Source organism: Aethalodelphis obliquidens, unplaced genomic scaffold (assembly GCF_003676395.1).
Source record: "Aethalodelphis obliquidens isolate GAN/ISIS:26980383/991018 unplaced genomic scaffold, ASM367639v1 scaffold10, whole genome shotgun sequence".
Classification (NCBI taxonomy): Eukaryota; Metazoa; Chordata; class Mammalia; order Artiodactyla; family Delphinidae; genus Aethalodelphis; species Aethalodelphis obliquidens.
In genome coordinates, this window is record NW_020837954.1 from 36,877,122 (window position 1) to 36,898,145 (window position 21,024).

General features: G+C 42.0%; 1 protein-coding gene across 1 annotated transcript; it reads right to left on the reverse strand.

Annotated features, from left to right (window-relative positions):
- Positions 1–261: 261 nt before the first annotated feature.
- GPHB5 (glycoprotein hormone subunit beta 5) lies at positions 262–8,892 on the reverse strand. Its single transcript, XM_027111763.1, has 2 exons — positions 5,935–8,892; positions 262–1,557 (listed from the first exon to the last, which is right to left on the reverse strand). The coding sequence occupies exons 1-2, from the start codon at positions 6,193–6,195 to the stop codon at positions 1,369–1,371; spliced, it is 450 nt and encodes a 149-aa protein (XP_026967564.1). The 5' UTR covers positions 6,196–8,892; the 3' UTR covers positions 262–1,368.
- Between the last annotated feature and the right edge of the window lie 12,132 nt (positions 8,893–21,024).

Here is a 21,024-nt window from a genome sequence, read left to right on the forward strand (position 1 = left end):
CACTGATTCCTCATTCAAGGAGGACCCCTGGTTCCTAGTGACGAAATGCCAGGGATGTGAATACAGATTGAGCCACCTTTGGGACTCATGGTACCCAGTCATCTGTCGGTGTCCCTTACTAAATATGACATCCTAAATTAATGTGCAAGTAGAAATAACCTCGCAGTTCATTTTAAGCGTGCTTGTTGTTGTTATTCCAAGGGTCTTAAAGATGAAAAAGACTTTTTTGAAAGTTTTCATGAATTCAAAAGACAGAGGACATGCTTTATTGGCATTAATACAGATTTTCCTGGCATAATGTGAAAAAGGAACAAGGTTCATTTCAACCCCAAAAATGTCAGAATTAAAGACACCTGTGTAACATTAGAGTTTTTTTTTTAAAGTCACAGAGAATCAGCTGCTGTAAGATTTTAGCAAGGGCAAGAGCTAGACAATCACAGACTTTTTCCTCTGAGTCAGCAGTACACTTTTACCCCTACAAACATGTAAAACTTTTGAGTTTAAAAAATTCCAGTTTAAATTTAAAATATGCCCAGTTGGAAAGAATAATTGTGATTGATCATTTGGGGCATGGCTTTGGGAGAGCATCACATGAGTCTAAAAACATGAGTTTAGTTTCGTGAGGTTTTTTTTTTTTTAAGTGTATATGATAGCTCTGATTACATATTTTTTTCTGAGTTTTTTTATTCACAAAGGGTTCTCTTTATAAGGATCTTAAAGGGACCTTCGGAATTTTGCTTGGGAAAAGAATCACCCAAATCCAGACACCTTTCCGTTTGAGCCTCTATCATCCTCCCTTTTTTAATCTGAGCAGTCTCTATTTCTTGTGTCGGTAATTGCTCAGTTAAAAGGAAAAGAAAGTATTTTCTCTAAGGGAGCTTGCACCTGGATTTTCTTGGAGGCCATAAGGACTAAAACATTGGTTTTATTAATTTCTGGCGCTTTAATCATAAATCCAGCTGGAGACCCGTCATTACCTAAGACATGAGAATTTAAAGTCTTTCTAGGCCCGTTTCCTAATTATGCCCAACGCATTTAAAACATTGGCTTATTAAAAATCCAAATTGGAGGAGGGTTGTGATATATGAATTATGTTCTGAGATTCAAGGTAAAGAAAAATTAATTTGCAGTGTGTGGACCAGAGAAATTATCTTAGCGAAGGCACAAACGTTGTTTTGCATTTTTAGCATAAGTATGCTGCCTCGGCCTGGCGCCTGAGGGTGGGTCAGGGAGACAGGTAACCTCCTCCACAAGTAGGGTCGAAATTAAACAGTCCTTGAGCGCAGGGGGTATAGCTGCTTGTGCTGCCCGTGCAGGTGGGTCCGTGAGGCCGCAGGCCGCCAGCTGTGTTCTGAGGGTCGCCCAGCTTCAGATGGTCTCACACTCCGTGGTGGCAGTGGAGCAGGCCCCACAGTCACAGCGGACAGCCACGGGGTAGGTGTAGAAGGGGTCGACTCCCGGGGCACAGTTGGGCAGCTTGACCGTCACCTGTTTTGTCTCATTGTAGGTACAGACTCGATGATGGGCTTCAATGTAGGGGGGTTCCAGAATGGGCTTCTGTCCCCACAGGTAGAAAACAGAAAACCCATTAGAACATAGCATCGTGTTTCATTTTCTTGACCATTTACCACTATCAGAGACTAGCTTGTTATTCGTTTCTTTACTTGTTAATATGTTTCCTCCCAGTAGAAAGCAAATTCCTGAAAGCAGGAAGGTGGTTTTGTTCACTCACGTATCCCGAACTGCCAGAAGAGCCCATGGCACAGAGTAGGTACTAAATAAATACTTAGCAAATGAATAGTCTTGATCATTGCAAAAGCCTTCTGACTGGTCCCCTCACTTCTTCTTTTACCCCCTATAGTCTATTTATGACAGGGCAGCCCCAAGAGATCCTTTTAAAATGTAAGATCCTATCTCCCCTCTGCTCAAAGCCGCTGTGATTTCCTATCTCATTGGGAGCAAAAGTCAAAGATCTTACACTCACCCTCAAGACCCTACATCATCTTCCCTGCACCTTCACCTCTGACATGTCCCCAGTGACCCCGTCTTGCTGGCTTCCTCACTCTGCTCGAGCCGCAACAGTCTCCTGCTTTTTCCCCAAATCCACCAGGAACAGTGCCACCCCAGGACCTTTGCCCTTGCTAGTCCCTCTGCCTGGAACGCTCTTCTCCCTTGTGATTCACTCCTTCTTCGACCTTAGGTTTTTGTTCGAACGTCACCCTCCCAGGAAAGCCTTTTCTGACCGTCCTATTTAAAGTTGCCAAGTTTCCCCTCCCACGCTGCCACTTCCTCTCCCTCTTCCTGCTTTATCTTTCTCCGTAGCACTTGTCAACACCCTGTGACATATTATGCGTTTTATTTAGTTGTGTTGTATTTTTCCCACTCTAGAAAGAAAACTGCATTAAGACAAGGATTTTTGCCCGTTTTACTCACTGCTGTGCCTCTACTCCCTAGAGATACCTGGCACCCTGGAGGTTCTCAACAACTATTCGTTGAATCAGTGAAAGAAAACAGAGCAAGGCAGGTTCCTGAATGCCCTGTGCGCTGGTTCTGATAACCGAGGGATTCCCTTCCTTCCTTCACCTTTTAGAAATCGTGCATCCAAAGTTCATTTTGATACACAGAGCATACAGATCAGGAAACCAGCACAAAGTAGTAGTTAAAATCTCAAACCCTGCAGTCAGAGCCACTGAGCTTGAATCCCTGTTCTGCCACTTGCTGGAGACCTTGGAAAATCCACTTAACTTCTTGAAGCCTCAGATTCCTCAACTGTAAAACAAAATACCTACCTCCCAGCCTTGTTGTGGAGATAAGGTAAGATGGTGTATGTAATACCTGCCGAGCACCAAGTAAGTGTTCAGTAAATGTAATCTATTGTTCTTATCAGAGCAATTATAAGAGTAAGGAAGTATTCAATAAGAATAACAACGAACAAGCTTTCGGAGGACAACAGCTACACTTGTCCTGGGCAAATGAAATATGTTTAATGGAGGCCCAGGATGAAGTTCTTACATGCATCTCATGGAAATAATGGCTTTGCCTCTGTCAAGGACCATGTAGAAGAGTTGAACTCAATATGCACTTCTTCCTCCTATTTCTCAGGTAACATTTTACCCTTTCTCAGTTCGCTTCATGTCCTCTTACCCTCAGTAATCTGGAATCCCAGGCAGCATTGCCAGATAAAATACAGGATGCCCAGTAAAATTTGAATATCAAATAAACAACTATTTTTTTTAGAATAAGTATGTCCCAAATATTGCATGGGACAGACTTATATCAAAAAGAAAATAACAGTTGTTTATGTGACATTCAAATTTAAGTGGCCTCCTGGCTCGGTTTGGTTGGGCTTTTTGCTAACTCTGGTAACCCTAAACCCAGACCAGGAACAAAGGCTATTTTCAGCAATAGTTCCACCTTCAAAGTAAATCCAGCCACTTTGTCGTCATGAACACCCTTATTTTCAGACAGGCTTCCCAGTTAAATTACCAAAAATCAGTGCTTTGTATCTCAGAAACTTTCAGATTGTGGGGAAACTAAATCTCATTCTTTTATTTATTTTCTAGATGTAACCTCCCTTTTCAGAGCACAGTAAAGGCATAAATAAAAGCTTGCTGACATTAAGGAGAATCTCGCTCTTTCACAGTCTCAGTGCTTCCATTTCTCCAGTGACAGCAGAGTCCCTAACCTCCTGCGGGTGACCATTACCCAATTAAAGCCGTTCACTGATTTATAAGGTCAAGAGAAGATGGGGTGAATTAAGCGGAAATGGTAACTTGAGATTTTGGCCCACAGAGAGCTCCCAATAGCCTGACACAGCTGTGAGCAGGGGAAGGCACTGCCAGACCACGCCCTGAATACAAGAAAGTTTCCCGCATAAGTCTGATGTCATGTGACAGCCACAGTATCTGCAACAACCGAATTTTCATCTCACTGTTAGGTCTCAAGCCCCCAAATGATGGAAAAAAATGAAGCGAACTTGGTGGGGTCATTTCATTTAAGTTAGAGGTTTCACCACCATAATCCAATTCCAATCCCGGGGCCATAATTTTATCCAAGTGACAGCAGGTTGCTCTCTGAGTCCCTGAATAGAAGGACGCTTTTCCTAATGGCAGTGTCTTCTCATGGCGCTTGTGGGCTTCTAAGCTGGCTCAGTTAGGCGAGAGGATGCATGACTCCAGGAGGCGATCCATCCCTTATAGTTCAACATTTATCGAATGCCTTGTTTGTACATGTCATTTGACAAGAGCTGTGAAAGGCACAAGAATGAACCTCTACCCTCGAAAAACTTAAAACCTACTGTGGGGAGTGGGGAGGAAGTAAGACAAAAAGTAGACGATGGACATGGGCTGAGCAGAGAGTCAGAAAAGGCTTAGGGGAGTGGGCACTGGAGACAGGCACCGAGGAATAAACACGAGCAGGAATATGAGAACAGGACCAAGAGTATGATTTCATGAGGAGCTTTGAACAAAACCTTTAAAATCCAGTCTCTTCGCAGACGTAGAGAATGGACTTGAGGACACGGGGAGGGGGAAGGGTAAGCTGGGATGAAGTGAGAGAGCGGCATGGACATATATACACTCCCAAATGAAAAATAGATAGCTAGTGGGAAGCAGCCGCATAGCACAGGGAGATCAGCTCCGTGCTTTGTGACCACCGAGAGGGGTGGGATAGGGAGGGTGGGAGGGAGACGCAAGAGGGAGGGGATATGGGGGTATACATATGCATATAGCTGATTCACTTTGTTATACAGCAGAAACTAACACACCATTGTAAAACAACTATACTCCAATAAAGATGTTTAAAAAAAACAAAGAGGGCTTCCCTGGTGGTGCAGTGGTTGAGGGTCCACCTGCCGATGCGGGGGTCCAGGAAGATACCACATGCCGCGGAGCGGCTGGGCCCGTGAGCCATGGCCGCCGAGCCTGCGTGTCCGGAGCCTGTGCTCCGCAACGGGAGAGACCACAGTGGTGAGAGGCCCTCGTACCGCAAAAAAAAAAAAAAAAAAAAAAAAATCCTATCTCTTAGGCAGAACTAAGAATATGTGTAGTCACTGGGGAAATAGGCAGACGCCATATTGCTGAGGACCTTAAAAGTTGGTTATTGAATTTGCAGTACTTGGTGGTCATTAACAGTCTTTGGAGTCAGGGTGACAAAATCAGATCTAGTGCTTCATTAGGAGCCAACTCCAGCCCTAGTGGGAAGAGGTGTGATCTGATGGGATGCTGAAAGGCCCTGTTTCTCCTCACACCTCAAACATCTCGTCCTCTCAGCCCAGTAGGGTTCTAATTTTGAGATTTTTATCCCATTTTAAATGTATTGTCTCTTAAAAAGCTGGATATAATAGTATATGAAGGGCCTTAACGGATCTGTCAGTGACAATCCCTGAGGGGCCCCAGGAATTACTCTAGGGGGTGGGAAGAGAGTAGGGCTGTGGATGAGGCACTGAAGGAGGGGCTGAGGACCCGCCCTCGCCTGCTATTTAGCTCAGGGCCTCTGTCGGTAACTGGCTGCCTTTTTCACTGGTGGAGGAATACAGGGAAGAGTTTGGGTTACAAGCTTGCACCAAGTCCGAACTTTCCACTGACCCCCTACATGACTGCAGTCAGCCACCAATTGAATTCTTCCATGTCATCTATAAAATGGGTAGAAAGATAGCACATCTTGACCTCCCAGAGATGATTCCCCAATAGACAACCCTGTGTCAATCAAATTATTAATTTTATCAATGCTTTGTTAGATGGGCAGTATCTTGTTTTTTTCAGATTATTTTTGGAGGATACCATGTAGCTGTTTTGTGTGTGTTTGTTTGTTTGATCCACAGGAAAATGTAGATACCCCAGCTCTAACTCATTTGATTAAAAAGTGAATACTTAAGAACCAGGCCAAGGGGCTGACCCTGAAGGCATTGCCACCTAGGCCTGTCTTGGGACTCACCTCCCAGGTTTCACAGCGGCCCCAGCAGGCATCCGTGGTGATCCGAAGGCCCTTGCAGCCGGGCTTCTTGGCCAGGAAAGTAAACTCTCTCACCGCACAGCCCACAAACGTGTGCAGGTTCCCGCCGGAGGTGCTGAGGACACAGCCGCAGCCAGCCAGGAGGAGGAGGGCCGCAGGGCCAAGGAAGAGGTATGCCAGCCTCATACTGTTCCCCGAGAGGGAGAGGAAAGAGAGTTTATTAACAGATCCAGCTGCCTCCATGGGACTGCCATCAATGTGCTGGTCGCTATCAAAGGGACATCGCTCTTAGCATTTCAGGAGAAATGAGCCAAGAAATTGTAAGTGCCCACAGACTCCAACACAAATGCCCAGCGTTTCCTCCAAGTGGCTCCAATATGGATTCCACGGACCCACTGAGCTCACTAGACATCCAACCCTCCAAGGGCATCCTCAGGCTTTTCCTTATAGCAGTCCACCTGCTGGACTTGACTTGTGGGTGAAAGAAGTTTGTCCCAATCGTCTCTTCAAAATGAACACAGAATATGAGTAACACCAAAAGTAATGCATATCCTAACATAATACAGGGATATACACAAATTCTTATTCAGATCAGGGTATTTGGAATTATGTTACATGCTTTGCTCACAATTATATTTCCAACATCATGGATGGGGAATGGAGGGCGGAGGTAAATAAACAATAATTGTATGCCCCATACGTATTGCTACTAACCCAACCCACCACAAAACTTGGATATGCAGATGTGAATCCTCACACCTGACTTGGTGGCCATTCATAAGAATGTGTCCTACTTGCTACAAATTCCCTCTGGACTAACCTCCACTCTAATAGGCACCTCGTAGTGAGTGAATTTAAAGCCAAATGATGGAAAGCATCATGGGTGTTTAAAACATAACCCCTGTCAACTACCAATCTACTGTCTATCCTCTCTGGGTCTTGGTCATTTCCTGTGCTTTTTCAGGAGCCAGAATCACTCCTTTCATGCTTGGCCCACCAGACGGAACATACCTGGATGTTGAAATGAGGGTGGACACTACACTTATAGAACACCCCCAGTTCATTATGACTTAAAACTGGCTGCAAAGTTATTTATTCCCAAACTGATCTCCCAGTTCCTACTTCTGATCTGTCACCTTAGCAAGGCTTCTGGACTCACCCTCAAGTAGAACGAAGTTACAAGTATGCAGAAGCACTTACCTGATTTTACTGGAGCTGCCTCTTCTTTAAAGCTGAAACCTGCACCCAAGGCTTTGTAAAGTCACGATGAGCGGTACAAGTCTGCTCTGGGTAAATGCCTCTACCCTCTGTTACTGGGCTGCTCGATTGCTCAAATATATAGGAAAGGTCTCGTCAATCAAAACAAAAGGGAGGCAGAGCCTTACAGGAACCGCTAAACACATCAAAGCCTTGGGATATAAAGCCATTCTCTATTTTCCAAAAGTGATTAACTTAAAGGGTGTTGTTTTGTTTCTCAACATCGCCTACTGAAACAGAAAGTTACCTTGGTGGGTGACATAATCCTAGGGAAACAGTCAAAGGTAGTTCACCTGGCTCTGGGAGACCAAGTGCACTGGGGCAAGATGGATTAGATTTTCCTTCGCGGTAACCACAACTTTCCTTCGAAACAGGAGGCAGTCACCAGCAGCTCAGGGCAAACTCTTTTTCCTTTCACTCACAACACATTTCAATAGATTGAAAGATAACAAAACAATAATTCTTCCTGGAGAGAACATGGGATCGCTAACTGAAAGGATGGAAATCACAGTGAGAAGAAACATTTGAATGTCTTAAAATGAGTTAAGGATTAGATCATATTAATAACACTTTAAAATGAATCACACAGGAAAAAAATATTAAGATGTTCAACGTGATTATCTTCCAGCATGGTACTTAAAAATGACTTTTTTTCTAAGTAGCTTTCAGCATTTGTCACATTTTCTACTTGGGGCAGGCTTTTGTAATAGAAAGTCAATGAATGTTGATACTTTAAAAATTAATAAACCAATAAGTATCCATTTGTGCTGCATGTAAGGATATTCAATGCTGTTGTAATGGAACTGTTTCATTTGATTTCAGGTTCTTGAAAGTCTAAACTAAGAATGAAATGGTATTCCTTATGAGTGTGAGATACAGTTTATATTCCAGTCTGCAACTGTAGCATGTAAATGGATGAAAAAACCTCATTGTTCATGGCATTATTCGGGGTGCTCTAAAAAATAAATGAAGCAAACATCATTCTTGCCTTTAGGAGTTTACATATCATAGCTAATAATGACATAGCCCAAGCCATTTAAGATGCACATTAAATAAATAAATGATACAAAATAAAGAAGTTAAAACATTTCTATTTTCTGCAAAGAAAGGTGTTCTTTAAATAAACATGCTACTCATTAAGGGTTTGATTTTTCTTTCAAAACATATAATAACCCTTAGTGAATCTATCACTATACCATCAATAGACCCATCTCTAGGGTCAGATTATTATATGTATTTTATAGAAATTGAACTAGGCTTGGAATAAAGGACTTTCTTCAGCCCTTCAGCCTGTGAGTAGCATAACCAGACCTGGGGTACTATAGGGACAGACTGCTTACCTGGTGTGAGAGTCCTAACTTGCTGGGCCAAGAGCTAGCCAATCAGCGGTGAGCTGCCATCCTGACCTGAGACTGTTCAACCCTTTTAGATGAGACCTGAAACTTTCATACCTGTGTCTGCAATGTCACAAGATAAAAAAAGACAACAAAGGGAGGCCAAGAGTACCATTCTTTCACAATCCCCAACTTCCTTCTAATGCGGAGCTGTGGCATCCTGACTATTCCCCATCAGCGTTAACTTCATGAGGATGACAACTTACAGTCACTGAGCACCTACTGTGTACCAGACTCCATGGTATCTGCTGTGCTCTGACATATGTTGTCTCTAAATCTTATAACAATTCTGTAAATCAAAGATTAATTAATCTCCTTTTTTCCATTGGGAGAAATGGAGACTCAGTTATTTTCTAAGCTACCTGCCTTCAAAGCCTTTGACAGCACTGAGGATGGCAAATAGGTTTGTTTCATCCCCGTAATCAACTGCAGTCAATTGAAGGTGCCGCCTGGATCACTGTGTTAAGAAAGGTCCTTGGGGCTTCCCTGGTGGCGCAGTGGTTGAGAGTCCGCCTGTCAATGCAGGGGACGCGGGTTCGTGCCCCAGTCCGGGAGGATCCCACATGCCGCGGAGCGGCTGGGCCCGTGAGCCATGGCTGCGCGTCCGGAGCCTGTGCTCCGCAACGGGAAAGGCCACAGCAGTGAGAGGCCCGTGTACCGCAAAAAAAAAAAAAAAAAAGAAAGGCCCTTGAATCCATTCCCAGTGCAGAAGGCTGTGACCCACCAACATCATCATGAGTGTAGGAAAGGGGAATGGTATACGGATGCCACCTTTTTGCAATCCGTGCACTGTGCCATGCCACCTGCCTCTCTAGAGGCAGTGAGAGGTTGCTGTGTGATTTCTAAGGCTACTTAAGGCCCTGATACCTGCAGAATATCTCAGGATCTCTACCTGCCACCTTCCCTTCCATTTAGCCTGTATCTGCCACCTTCCCTTCCATTCCTGTTGATGTTCCCACCACTAAAGTCCCTCTCTTGTTGTAGCAAAGATGTGCGCAATGTCTCCAAGCACAGGCCCTAAGGAATCTTCTCTCATCTTGTTCCATTATCCTCACATGGATTCATTGTTACCTTGGAGGATGAGTCACAAGATACAAGTTCACTAGGGGTAAGGAGAGGGGAGAAGGGGCGTAGGAGAGCAATCATCTTGAGGTCTAGGGGAGCGTGAAAACAGAGGAATGAGCTGAGTGTCAGTGCCTTGAAAGGTTGTGGCCTGGTCCAGGGTGGGCAGCCCCAGACAGGGAGGACTAGGGAGTGTACAATCTGTGCAGGAGATGGAGACATTGCAAGAGCCTGGTAGCTCCCTTCCCTGGCCTAGCCATACTGATTCTCAGTGGCACAACTTCTTTTGTGACTGCCTTGGGCAAGTTACTTCTCTCAGCCTCGGTTTCCTCTTCTGCAACATGATGGGGTTGGACCCTATGACTCATAAGGTCCTTCCTAGCACCAGAATTTAAAGGTTTGCAAAACTATTTATGAAGATAACAAGCTGAGGGCAAGTCAGATGGAGAATCCAAAGGTTCAGATTATCTAAAAGTCATCTAGATTTGTGTTTGTCTGACTCTGACACCTGCCAGCTTGTGATCTTGGAGTCTCATAACACACTGAGTTTGTTTTCTACAAAACTGAAAATGCCTCCTTCATAGGGTTCATGTGAGCCTCCTACACAATAATGTCTAAAAATTTCTTACCTCAGTGCTTGAGATCTGATAAGCAGGCAATAAATGTTTTACTTTTTTCCCCATCATCATTGTGTGTACCTCTAAGAAAGAAAAATCTGCCAATAAAAAATTATGTCCATTAATTATTAGGCATATCCTGATTTCAAAGGTATTAAATGTGAAAAAAAATAGGAGTCTGAAAATACAGGAAGCAAAGTCTTTGGAGGCTAGGAGACCTTCTCAGCATTCTGAAACCAGGAGACATGGGTAGGTACCAACCATGCTTCCCCACAGCCTGTGATGTTTTGAGCTGACACTAAAATTGACACATTTTTAAGTAGGAAAAAAGGTCTGACATATTAGATAGAATTTTTAAGGTCCAAATCTCACACTTCGTGGATGCAAACTTTAACACAGTACCAACTTTTAATATATTAATAAATCGTCATGAATACTCCCAAACAATTTCAGTTCTGCCCAAGGATGGAGTCGAACTAACTGAGCCAACCTCTGTCCCACAGGTACTAAGTGAGGGCCCACAAGAACTCTGCTGTCTGCTGCATCACTTACAATGATCTCTTAAGAGTTGAGAAAAGACATGCGTGCTCTGATACATTTCTCCACGTTGTCCTCTCAGAATTCACAATGCTCTGTCCAAGGACCAAATTAATTAGCATGATGCCTCCTGTAGATGAACGAAAAAGCCACAAATGAAGCTATGTGTTTCAAGGAAGTAATAGAATTAATGATTTTCTGCAAACAGATACAAGAAAGGTCAGCCTTGGATTTTACAAAGTTGAATTTTGCTTTTAATATGCCTTATTCAGTTGGGAAAAAAACTCTGGGATTACAAAGGAAGATGAATGGTGAAGTCCTGGAAGAAATTAATTTTATTGAAAAGTCATTTCTTCCTTTGGAAGCACTGGGCATTTGTGGGACAGCTCTTCATTTTATTGATTTAAAGGGGTAACATTTGCCCTAGATGATGGTGCAGTTGCTATGGTAACGTTTTTTTCTAATGAGACTAAAAATAATGAAGCCTGTGTATGATTTACTAAGGCAAGTCAAGCCTTTCTCCACAACTTTCTGAAAGAAGTATCTGTCAGTTGTCACAGATTTATTTCAGATTAAGGGGAACATGGTTTAGGAGCTGAAGTGGAATGTTTTTATTTCCGCCTGACTCTTCCACTTTTGAATGTCGTAGATTTGCAGGGCATGGCAGACACATGCCCAATAGAGAGGAACAGAGAGGAGCTTAATGAGTCACAAAGAATCATTCTTTATTTCAAGTGCATCCTGTATTCTCATTGGAATGAGTCCACAAAGCTGCTGGGTCCCCAAATCCTTCATTTGTAATTCCCTAGGCGGTCGCACAGACAAGGCCAAGGTTGTTGTTAGCTAAGCTTTGAAGCAACAGCACCTCATTTGTTAGTTATTGGCTTTGTCCCAGAAAAAGGTTCCTAGGATCACAGCCCCAGAATGTGTGCATGTGCCTGTGTGCACCAATGCTTATGCTTGAGAGATGGAGCAGGGTGATGGGAGAGTGGAGATAGAGAAGAGGAGAGCTGTTCTACTCTCCAGCGTTCTCATTATATAACTTAACACATATTTATTAAGCTACTACCATGTGCCAGGCACTGTCGAGCACTGAAGTCACTGGGTTCATTAAAAATAAATAAATAAAAAGATGATGTTGAGAGGCATGAAGGTGAAATAGCTAATAACTAAGAGTAATGATAGATTTCCTTCCTCCTTCCCTTTCTTTATCTCCTCTTCCTTCCTTCTTTCTGTCCCTCCATATTTTATTGAATGTTACCGTGTGTCAGACACATGCTAAGTACATGTGATGCAAATATGAACAGAGCTAAGAACCTGCCCCCAAAGAGTCAACAGTCTAGCAAGGGTGATAAATAAACCCGCATACATATGGCCCAGATACTGTACTCCTGGGCATTTATCCCAGAGATGTGGAAATTTATGTTCCCATAAAAACCTGTACACACTTTCATGGCAGCTTTATTCATAATAGTCCCAAACTGGAAACAACTCAGGTGTCCTTCAACAGGTGAATGGCTAAACAAACTGTGGTCCATCCATATCATGGAATCCTACACAGCAATAATAGGGAATGAACACACAACAACTCATGAATCTCTGGAGAATCATGGGGAGTGAAAAAGCCAGTCTTAAAAAGTTATATACTGTATGATTCCATTTATATAACATTCTTGAAATGACAAGATTCTAGAGATGGAGAACAGACTGGTGGTTGCCAGTGGTCAAGGAGACCCAGAGATAGGAAGGAAGTGGGTGTGGTTACAAGGGGCAAATGTAGGATTTTTGTGATGATAGAAATGTTCTGCTCTTGACCATGGTGGTAAATAAATGAACAAAACATGTAATAAAACTGCATAGAATTAAATATACACACATACACAGATATAAGTAAACTGAGTAAATGTAAACAAGATGGGTGATTATATCAATGTCAATACCCTGATAATATAATATTGTACTACAGTTTTAAGTACAAAAAACACTGAGGGAAACTGGATGAATGGGACACAGGATGTCTCTGTATGAATAAATGAGTCCTGTGGATGTAATGTTCATAATGATGACTATAGTTAGCAACACTGTATTGTATATTTGAAAGTGGAAAAGAGAGTAGATCTTCAAAGTTCTCATCACAAGAAAAAAAATTTTGTAACTATGTGTAGTGAGGGATGTTAACTAAACTTAATGTAGTAATCATTTTATATATCAGGTCATCATGTATCACTAAAACTAATACAATGTTAATGTCAAATATATCTCAATTTTTTAATGAAAAAAGTATTCTTCATAAAAAAAGTTAATTTTAAGTATTACTGTTAAGAAATAAAAAGAATTAGAAGCTTAAAAAAATAAATCAATATAACATTAAGTGGGATAAATGCAGTGGTAAAAATGGAGATAGGGTGCTAGGAGACCTTAGATTATTTCCTATCGAGGTGACTCTAGCAAGTTGGGAGAGAATTCATCTCAGGCAGAGGAAACCACACAACTCCACCATTAGAGTTAAGAGCAGACTCTTTTGACATGATACTATATATAGAAAACCCTAAAGACTCCACACAAAAACTACTAGAACTGATCAAACAAATTCAGCAAGGTAACAGAATACAAGATTAACATACAGAAATCAGTTGCATTTCTTTACACTAACAATGAAATATCAGAAAGGGAATGTAAAAAAACAAATTGCATCAAAAAAGTAAAATACTTAGGAATAAACCTGACCAAGGAGGTAAAAGACTTTTATGCTGAGAACTATAAAACATTTATAAAGGAAATTTAAGATGATTCAAAGAAATGGAAAGATATCCCATGCTCTTGGATTGGAAGACTTAATATTGCTAAAAATGGCCATACTACCCAAAGCAATCTACAGATTTAATGCAATCCCTATCAAATTACCCATGACATTTTTCACAGAACTAGAACAAGTAAGTCTAAAATTTATATGGAACCATAAAAGACACAGAATTGCCAAAGCAATCCTGAGGAAAAGGAACAAAGCAGGAGGCATAACCCTCCCAGGCTTCAGACTATACTACAAAGCTACAGTAATCAAAACAGCATGATATTGGCACAAAAACTGACATATGAATCAACGGAACAGAATAGAGAGCCCAGAAATAAACCCACACATCTACAGTCAATTAATCTTCAACAAAGGAGGCAAGAATATATAATGGGAAAAAGACAGTCTCTTCAGCAAGTGGTATTGGGAAAGTTGGACAGCCACATGTAAATAAATGAAGTTAGAACACTCCCTCATACCATACACAAAAATAAACTCAAAATGGCTTAAAGACTTACATATAAGACATGACACCATAAAACTCCTAGAAGAGAACATAGGCAAACATTCTCTGACATAAATCTTACCAATGTTTTCTTAGGTCAGTCTCCCAAAGCAATTGAAATAAAAGCAAAAATAAACAAATGGGACCTAATAAAACTTATAAGCTTTTGCACAGCAAAGGAAACCATAAACAAGATGAAAAGACAACCTACAGAATGGGAGAAAATATTTGCAAACGATGCGAGCAACAATTTCCAAAATATACAAACAGCTCATACAACTCAACAATAACAACAAAAAAACAAACAACCCAACTGAAAAATGGGCAGAAGACCTAAATAGACATTTCTCCAAAGAAGACATACAGGTGGCCAAAGGGCACATGAAAAGATTCTCAACATCACTAGTTATTAGAGAATTGCAAATCAAAACTACACCTCACATCAATCTGAATGGCCATCATTAAAAAGTCTACAAATAACAAATGCTGGGGAGGGTGTGTATATAAACAGTATATTCCTATACTGTTGGGAATGTAAGCTGGTACAGCCGCTATGGAAAACATCATAGAGGTTCCTCAAAAATCTAAAAATAGAGTTGCAATATGATCCAGCAATCCCACTCCTGGACAGATATCTGGACAAAACTATAACTCAAAAAGACACATGCACCCCTATGTTCATAGCAGCACTATTCATAATAGCCAAGACATGGAAACAACCTAAATGTCCATCAACAGGGGAACAGATAAAGGAGTTGTGATACATACATACAATGGAATATTACTCAGCCATAAAAAAAGAATGAAATATTGCCATTTGCAGCAACATGGATGCAACTAGAGATTACCATACTAAGTGAAGTCATTCAGAAAGACAAATACCATATTATATCACTTATATGTGGAATCTAAAATACGACACAAATGAACTTATCTATGAAACAGAAACAGACTCACAGACATAGAGAACAGACTTGTGGTTGCCAAGGGGAGGGGGAAGAGATGGAGTGGGAATTTGGGGTCAGCAGATACAAAGTAGTACACATAGAATGGATAAACAACAAGGTACTACTCTACAGCACAGGGAACTGTATTTAATATTCTGTGATACACCATAATGGAAAAAGAATATTAAAAAGAATGTATGTATAGGTATAACTGAATCATTTTGCTATACAGCAATTAACAAAACACATTACTGTGTATAGTAAATCAACTATATTCCAAAAAAAATTATTTTAAAAGAGCAGACTCTTCATCTGTCTTGCTCACTGCTATTTCTCCAAGGCCTAAAACACTGCCTGGCTGACAGGTAATTATCAAAAACTGTTCACTGAATGAATAATAAAGATGTGGAAGAGGATGTGGTGAGTTTTGGAAGCTACAAGGAGTCATCATGGTTGAGCATAGAGTGTGTTTAGGAGGATAGACAGGGATGAGAATGGTTACAGAAGATGGGCTACGGGTCAGGTACTCTGAAGGGTTCAACCTTTATTCCAACATAAAGTAGGAGCCAAGAAAGATCCCGTGAGCACAGTGAGGAGACAGACTGGAACAAAGACACCAGCTGGGGAGGTTGCTGTGGCGATCCAGGTGAGTCCTTTGCTTACAGTCTCGTATGTTAGAAGTCCTTCAGTATAAGTCCTATGTCCAAAACGGAGGTGTCCAATAGCAATAGAATTCAAGCCACATACGCAATTTTAAATTTCTAGTAGCCATATTAAGAAAATCAAAGGAAAAGGTGAAATTAATTATAATAATTAATTCCAGTGTGTTAAAATCTAGCAATAAGATTGTACCCAATATTATCGTATAATCAACATGTAATCAATGTAAAACATTATTCATGAAATTCTTTACACTCTTTTTACATCCTTTTCTTATACTAAGTCTTTGGAGTCTGATCTGTATTGATATGTATCATTGACAACACATCTCAGTTCAAAGCAGCCACATTTCAAGTGCTTAAGAGCTACATGCCCTAGCTACCATATCGAACAGCATAGGTCTAATGCATAGATGGTGCTACCCAGTGGCAAGGAATAATTATTTGAACTTCTTCTAGACCCTTTCCATGTAGCACGACTATTAATTCTCACAACAGCAGCAACGACAATCCTATGAAGTATCATCATCTACCTTTATGATGAGGAAAGTGAGCCCCAAAGAAGTTAAACAAATTGACCATGGCCTTCCAACTAATCAGTGATGGAGGTAGTATTCAAATTCAGCTCTGACTGACTGCTTTTTCCTCTATGCGGCTGCTTTAGCCACTTTATTATGCTGTTCCAGTGAGAAACCTTGGCCTGCAGTGAGGGATCATAAGATCAATCTTATGGAAACATCTGAGCCCTCGCCAACTGAGCTCGTGCAGCTGATGCATGTGAAATTTCAAAGCTTGAAGCAGCAAGGAGTCCATAAAAGAGATGATTTTTTTTCAGAATTTATCAAAATGCTTATTTATCTAGAACCTGACTTCTGAGCTGCTGAGCCTAATTACTTGATTTGAGAGTCTCAGTCTTTAGAAATGTGCTGGTCTGCCTAACTGAATCACTGCTTCTTACCTTAACCTCACTGAGGAGCTCACATCAAAATAAATTATGGGGAGAAATTTCTTCTAAGTAGAGATGGCCCTGACATTTAGTGAATGATGAAGCCAGAATAGTATTCAGGTCCAGAGACGGGACACTAATATAATCAAGGGAATGGAAGAACTTCATAATAAAGGATAGGCTTTGAAACAAATCACCAGCCTAAAGGATAAGCTGGACAGGCAAAGGCTGAGGGGAAGGAAGATACAATATAAGATCTTGAAGCCATGATGGCTATGGATATAGTGAACAGCAGTATTTCTAAGGCTGACCTAAGACCCATTTCTCTCTGTAGCTGTGGCTCCTGGGCCCTGGGTGTCTCTTGGAACAAGTGACCCACATTTGCAAAATGCTGGCCAAGGATTAGAGATGTAGTTTGAGATGTTTAAGAGCTGAATAAAGTAAAAGTCTCAAACCCACGAATCTGAGTTAACAAGCCATGGATAGAAAGCCAACTAAGGCCGAGAACATGAAGCTGAAACAGTCTGAATATTAAGTACACAAACGTCTAATACCATTTGTTGACTTCCTCACTATCTACGTGACCTCTCTATTTGGATGTCACAGAAACATCCCAAACTCATTATGTCCCAAACAAAGTTCTTTATCTTTTTCTCCAGGGTCTTTCCCACCCCTTTCATCTGGCATTTTCCATCTCTGTAAATGAAACGCTTTGAGATTCATTCTAAGCACCTCCCTGCCTCCCCCCCCCCCACCCACATACAATTCTATCAGTTTTATCTCCTAAATACCTTGTGACTCAGTTTCCTAATTCAAAACCCTTAAAGACCCTTCTTACTTATGCCTCTGACACCTTCCTCTCTCTTCACTGTACCTAGAAAGATCTTTTATCAATGTCAGTACATGATTTGTACATTCTGGTTTAAACTCATCACTGCTCCCCATGGCACCCAAGACAAAATACAAACTCTTTAACAAAGCTCTCTCCTTAGCCCCTCCCCATTCTCACTCCAAGTTCAGGTCTCTCTTCATGAGCCAAGGACCACCCTCTCTCCCATCTGGCCTTCACACTTGCCCTTTCCTCTCACCAGTTCCTGCCTCTGCTTCACCCCCTATTCATCCTTTAGGACTTGGCTTTGCTGTTTGCTTCCTTCAGGAAGCCTTCCCTGATCCTCAAAGTCTGAGATGGATGCCCAAGACGTGAGCTCTCATCATGCCTCGTGCCTCCCCTATTGCAGCTCCTTTCATATGGGACCATCATCAGAGTTTCACTTGTCTCCAACCCCTACTAGATTGTAAGCTCCAAGTAGCTGCCCTGTCACTCTCCTGTTCACCCTTCCATCCTCAGCGCTTGTACAGAATAGGCAATAAACACTTAAGTAAATGAGGAAAACTGAATGCTTGTGGAGAACACCAAATATCACTTATTCCCATTTTCCCCCAACTCAAAACTTTGTGAACCTCCATTAAAGTTTGGCAAATATTTCTGGAAAAGCAAATAGTCAATCCAACAAGATCTGCCTTCCCATATCTAAATGAGAACTCAGTGGGACAGTGCAGGGTCATCATGAAATGCCACAAGGTTTGAGTTAGTGCAACGTGGGGCCCACGTGTAGGGGTGTGGAGTCACCCAGGCAACAAGCAGTTCTGGAAGCATGAGGCCAGGGGAGCAGGGTCAGCACCCACTTTCCCGTTATCTTCTTTCCCATCACAGGACACTAAATCTGCTGGCTTCCACCCCCTACCAATATGAACAGATTCCTCCACGTGAGTGGTCAGGCAGGGCACATGTCTGCTCCTTGGAACTCCTCGGCACCTTGGTCTGTTTGGCTGAGTTTTATGACTACAATTACTTGGAAAGGAAAAAACATTTTCCTTCTTTGCAGCTTGAAATATCTCATCAAAGAAATGTGGAGACTATGGAAATCAGATTTGACTGGCAGACAGCTATTTGCTTCGATCACTTCTGCTATTCTGTAGCTCTCTTTGGAAAAAGGAGTTTGGGCTTTTCTGACAGCCTGATGGGCAAGGACATAATTTTAATAATCCTCTCCCCTCAGGGGCAAAAGTAAAGAAGGAAACTTCATAATGAAATTACTGTGCCTCAAATATGTGGTCGCTAGGTTCATCCTTTCTGCATTGTTCATGTCCAGGACTCTGGAAACGAGATGCATATTTCAGGCATGCCTGACACTGTTGTTGATGCTCTGTTTTCTACACTGCCTTGAAGACCGATGAGGCCTGCGAAAGACTGAGCCTGTGAAGCTTTAGAAGTACTATCAGAACACACACACACACACACAATTCAACTCTGTTCATCACGTAAAAAGCATGGATCTAACTCTTCAAAATGAATTACAAGGCCCTTGTATTTTTAGACTCCAATTTCCAATGTTATGATTGGGGTTAGTTGGGAGGAAGGGACGCTTATCTCCCATCCTCACTTGTCTGTAGTGGGCAAGAGGAGAGAATGGATAGAACAATTCAGCCCTCTGTCTCTCTACTCCACACTCCCACCCTCTGTCTCTTTTCTGATCCAATGATGAGATTGGGAAATAAACAAGGTGACTCAGCATCCTGGAGGTTTAGAGTTCAGGTAGATTTATCACTTGGGATGGTTTTGGCTGCACATAACAAGCCACTGAAGGTACCATAAGCATACTTGAGCCTAAGTAACAAGAAACCCGGAGTCAGGACGATCCGGCTTTGGTGGGGCTGCTCAAAAGCGTCATCAAGGACCCAGGTGCTGCTCATGTGTCTGGTCTGCGATCCCCAGCGTGTTGACATGCCTCCCTTCATGACCTGCCCCAGCTCCAAACTGAGGGTCCTTAAGCAACAAGTGTCCAAAAGCAAAAAGGAAGGAAGGAGGGAAGGAAGGGAGGTAGGGAGAGGGAGAGGGGGAGTGAGGGAAACAGGAAGGAAGGAAGGAAAGAAAGGGAATAAGGAGAGGAAGGTATGATACCTTGTCACAGCACTTCTCTTTTAAGGGAGAAAACGTCTTCCAGAAGTTTCCTCCGATTTCCTCTTTAATCACGTTGGCCAGAATCAGGCCACACAATCATGCACTAGCTGTAAGGAAGGCTGGGAATGGGAGTACCTTGTCTGCAGCTGGAAGACCAGCTTTGTTCACAAGGGAGAAAGGCACCTACTGGTGTGTCAGGTAGACAACCACCAGCGCCTGTCACATGTGTTGGTTTGAGTCAGAGCAAAGGCCATGTCAAGTTGTGCTCTCTAATTTAACCTCATTCAGTAGGAAAGCCAATATTTGTACCTCCTCCTATCAGATTCCTGCATCCTATCTTTCTATTAGTTCCAAGCTCAGAGCAAGGAGAGAGTCATGATTACTTATTACCCTCAAACACTAACAGTTACTGCCAGGAGCACAGCTGACCATAGAAAAATCAACCACCGCCCTCAGTTTCTTTATCTGCAAAGCGAGAGATTTGGATGAGAGCATCTCCGAAGCCCCTTCCAGCCCAGACAGTCTGTGGTCCTATGACTGTGCATTCAAATGTCTCCAAGCAGTGAATCAAATCACAATCAGCCTAAGAAATGTTATGAAAGGAAACAATTTTACTCACATTGACTTACATTGGCCTTAAGGAATCAAAACTAGTAAATAATGATGAAGTTTGAAGCCAGTGTCAGCTTAATAAAAATAGGAACTTGTGAATATGCCCCAAGCCTGTTGTTCAGAGTAGCCATGTAATGGGCTTACGAGAGTTTAGGAAAATTGTTATTCCCTTGAAACTGAGTTTTGTTATGACAAGCAGAATGACAAGGCACTAAAAATGGATCTCTCCTTCATCTCTGCATTGAAACGATCTCTAATGTCTGCAGGATACAGCCCAAACGCCTTGACACAGCTTATAAAAGGTCCTAGCATCAGCCTCCATTCACAGCTAATGTTTTTAGTCTTACTCTGTGCTCAATACATATGAAGCACTTTACATGTTATTGTCTCTTTTAACCCTCACAACAAGAATATTGTTATAATGTTGTTATCTCCATTTTACATATGAAAAAAACTGGAGTTACGTAACTTGCCCAAGGTCACACAGCTAAAAGTAATGGAGTCCGGATTTGAACGTTGGCAGTCTGTAACCAGAGCCCATGCCCTTGACCACTGTGTTATATTCCTCTACAGTATTTAAATATTTTTTTAAATTTTTGTTTACATTTCTATTTCTACCACTAATCCATAAGGGCCATTGTCTTCCCACCCCTTAATACTGTATCTGACAGCAAACAGACACTCAATGAAGATTTAAAGAATGAATGAATGGGGCTTCCCTGGTGGCACAGTGGTTGAGAGTCCGCCTGCCGATGCAGGGGACATGGGTTCATGCCCCAGTCC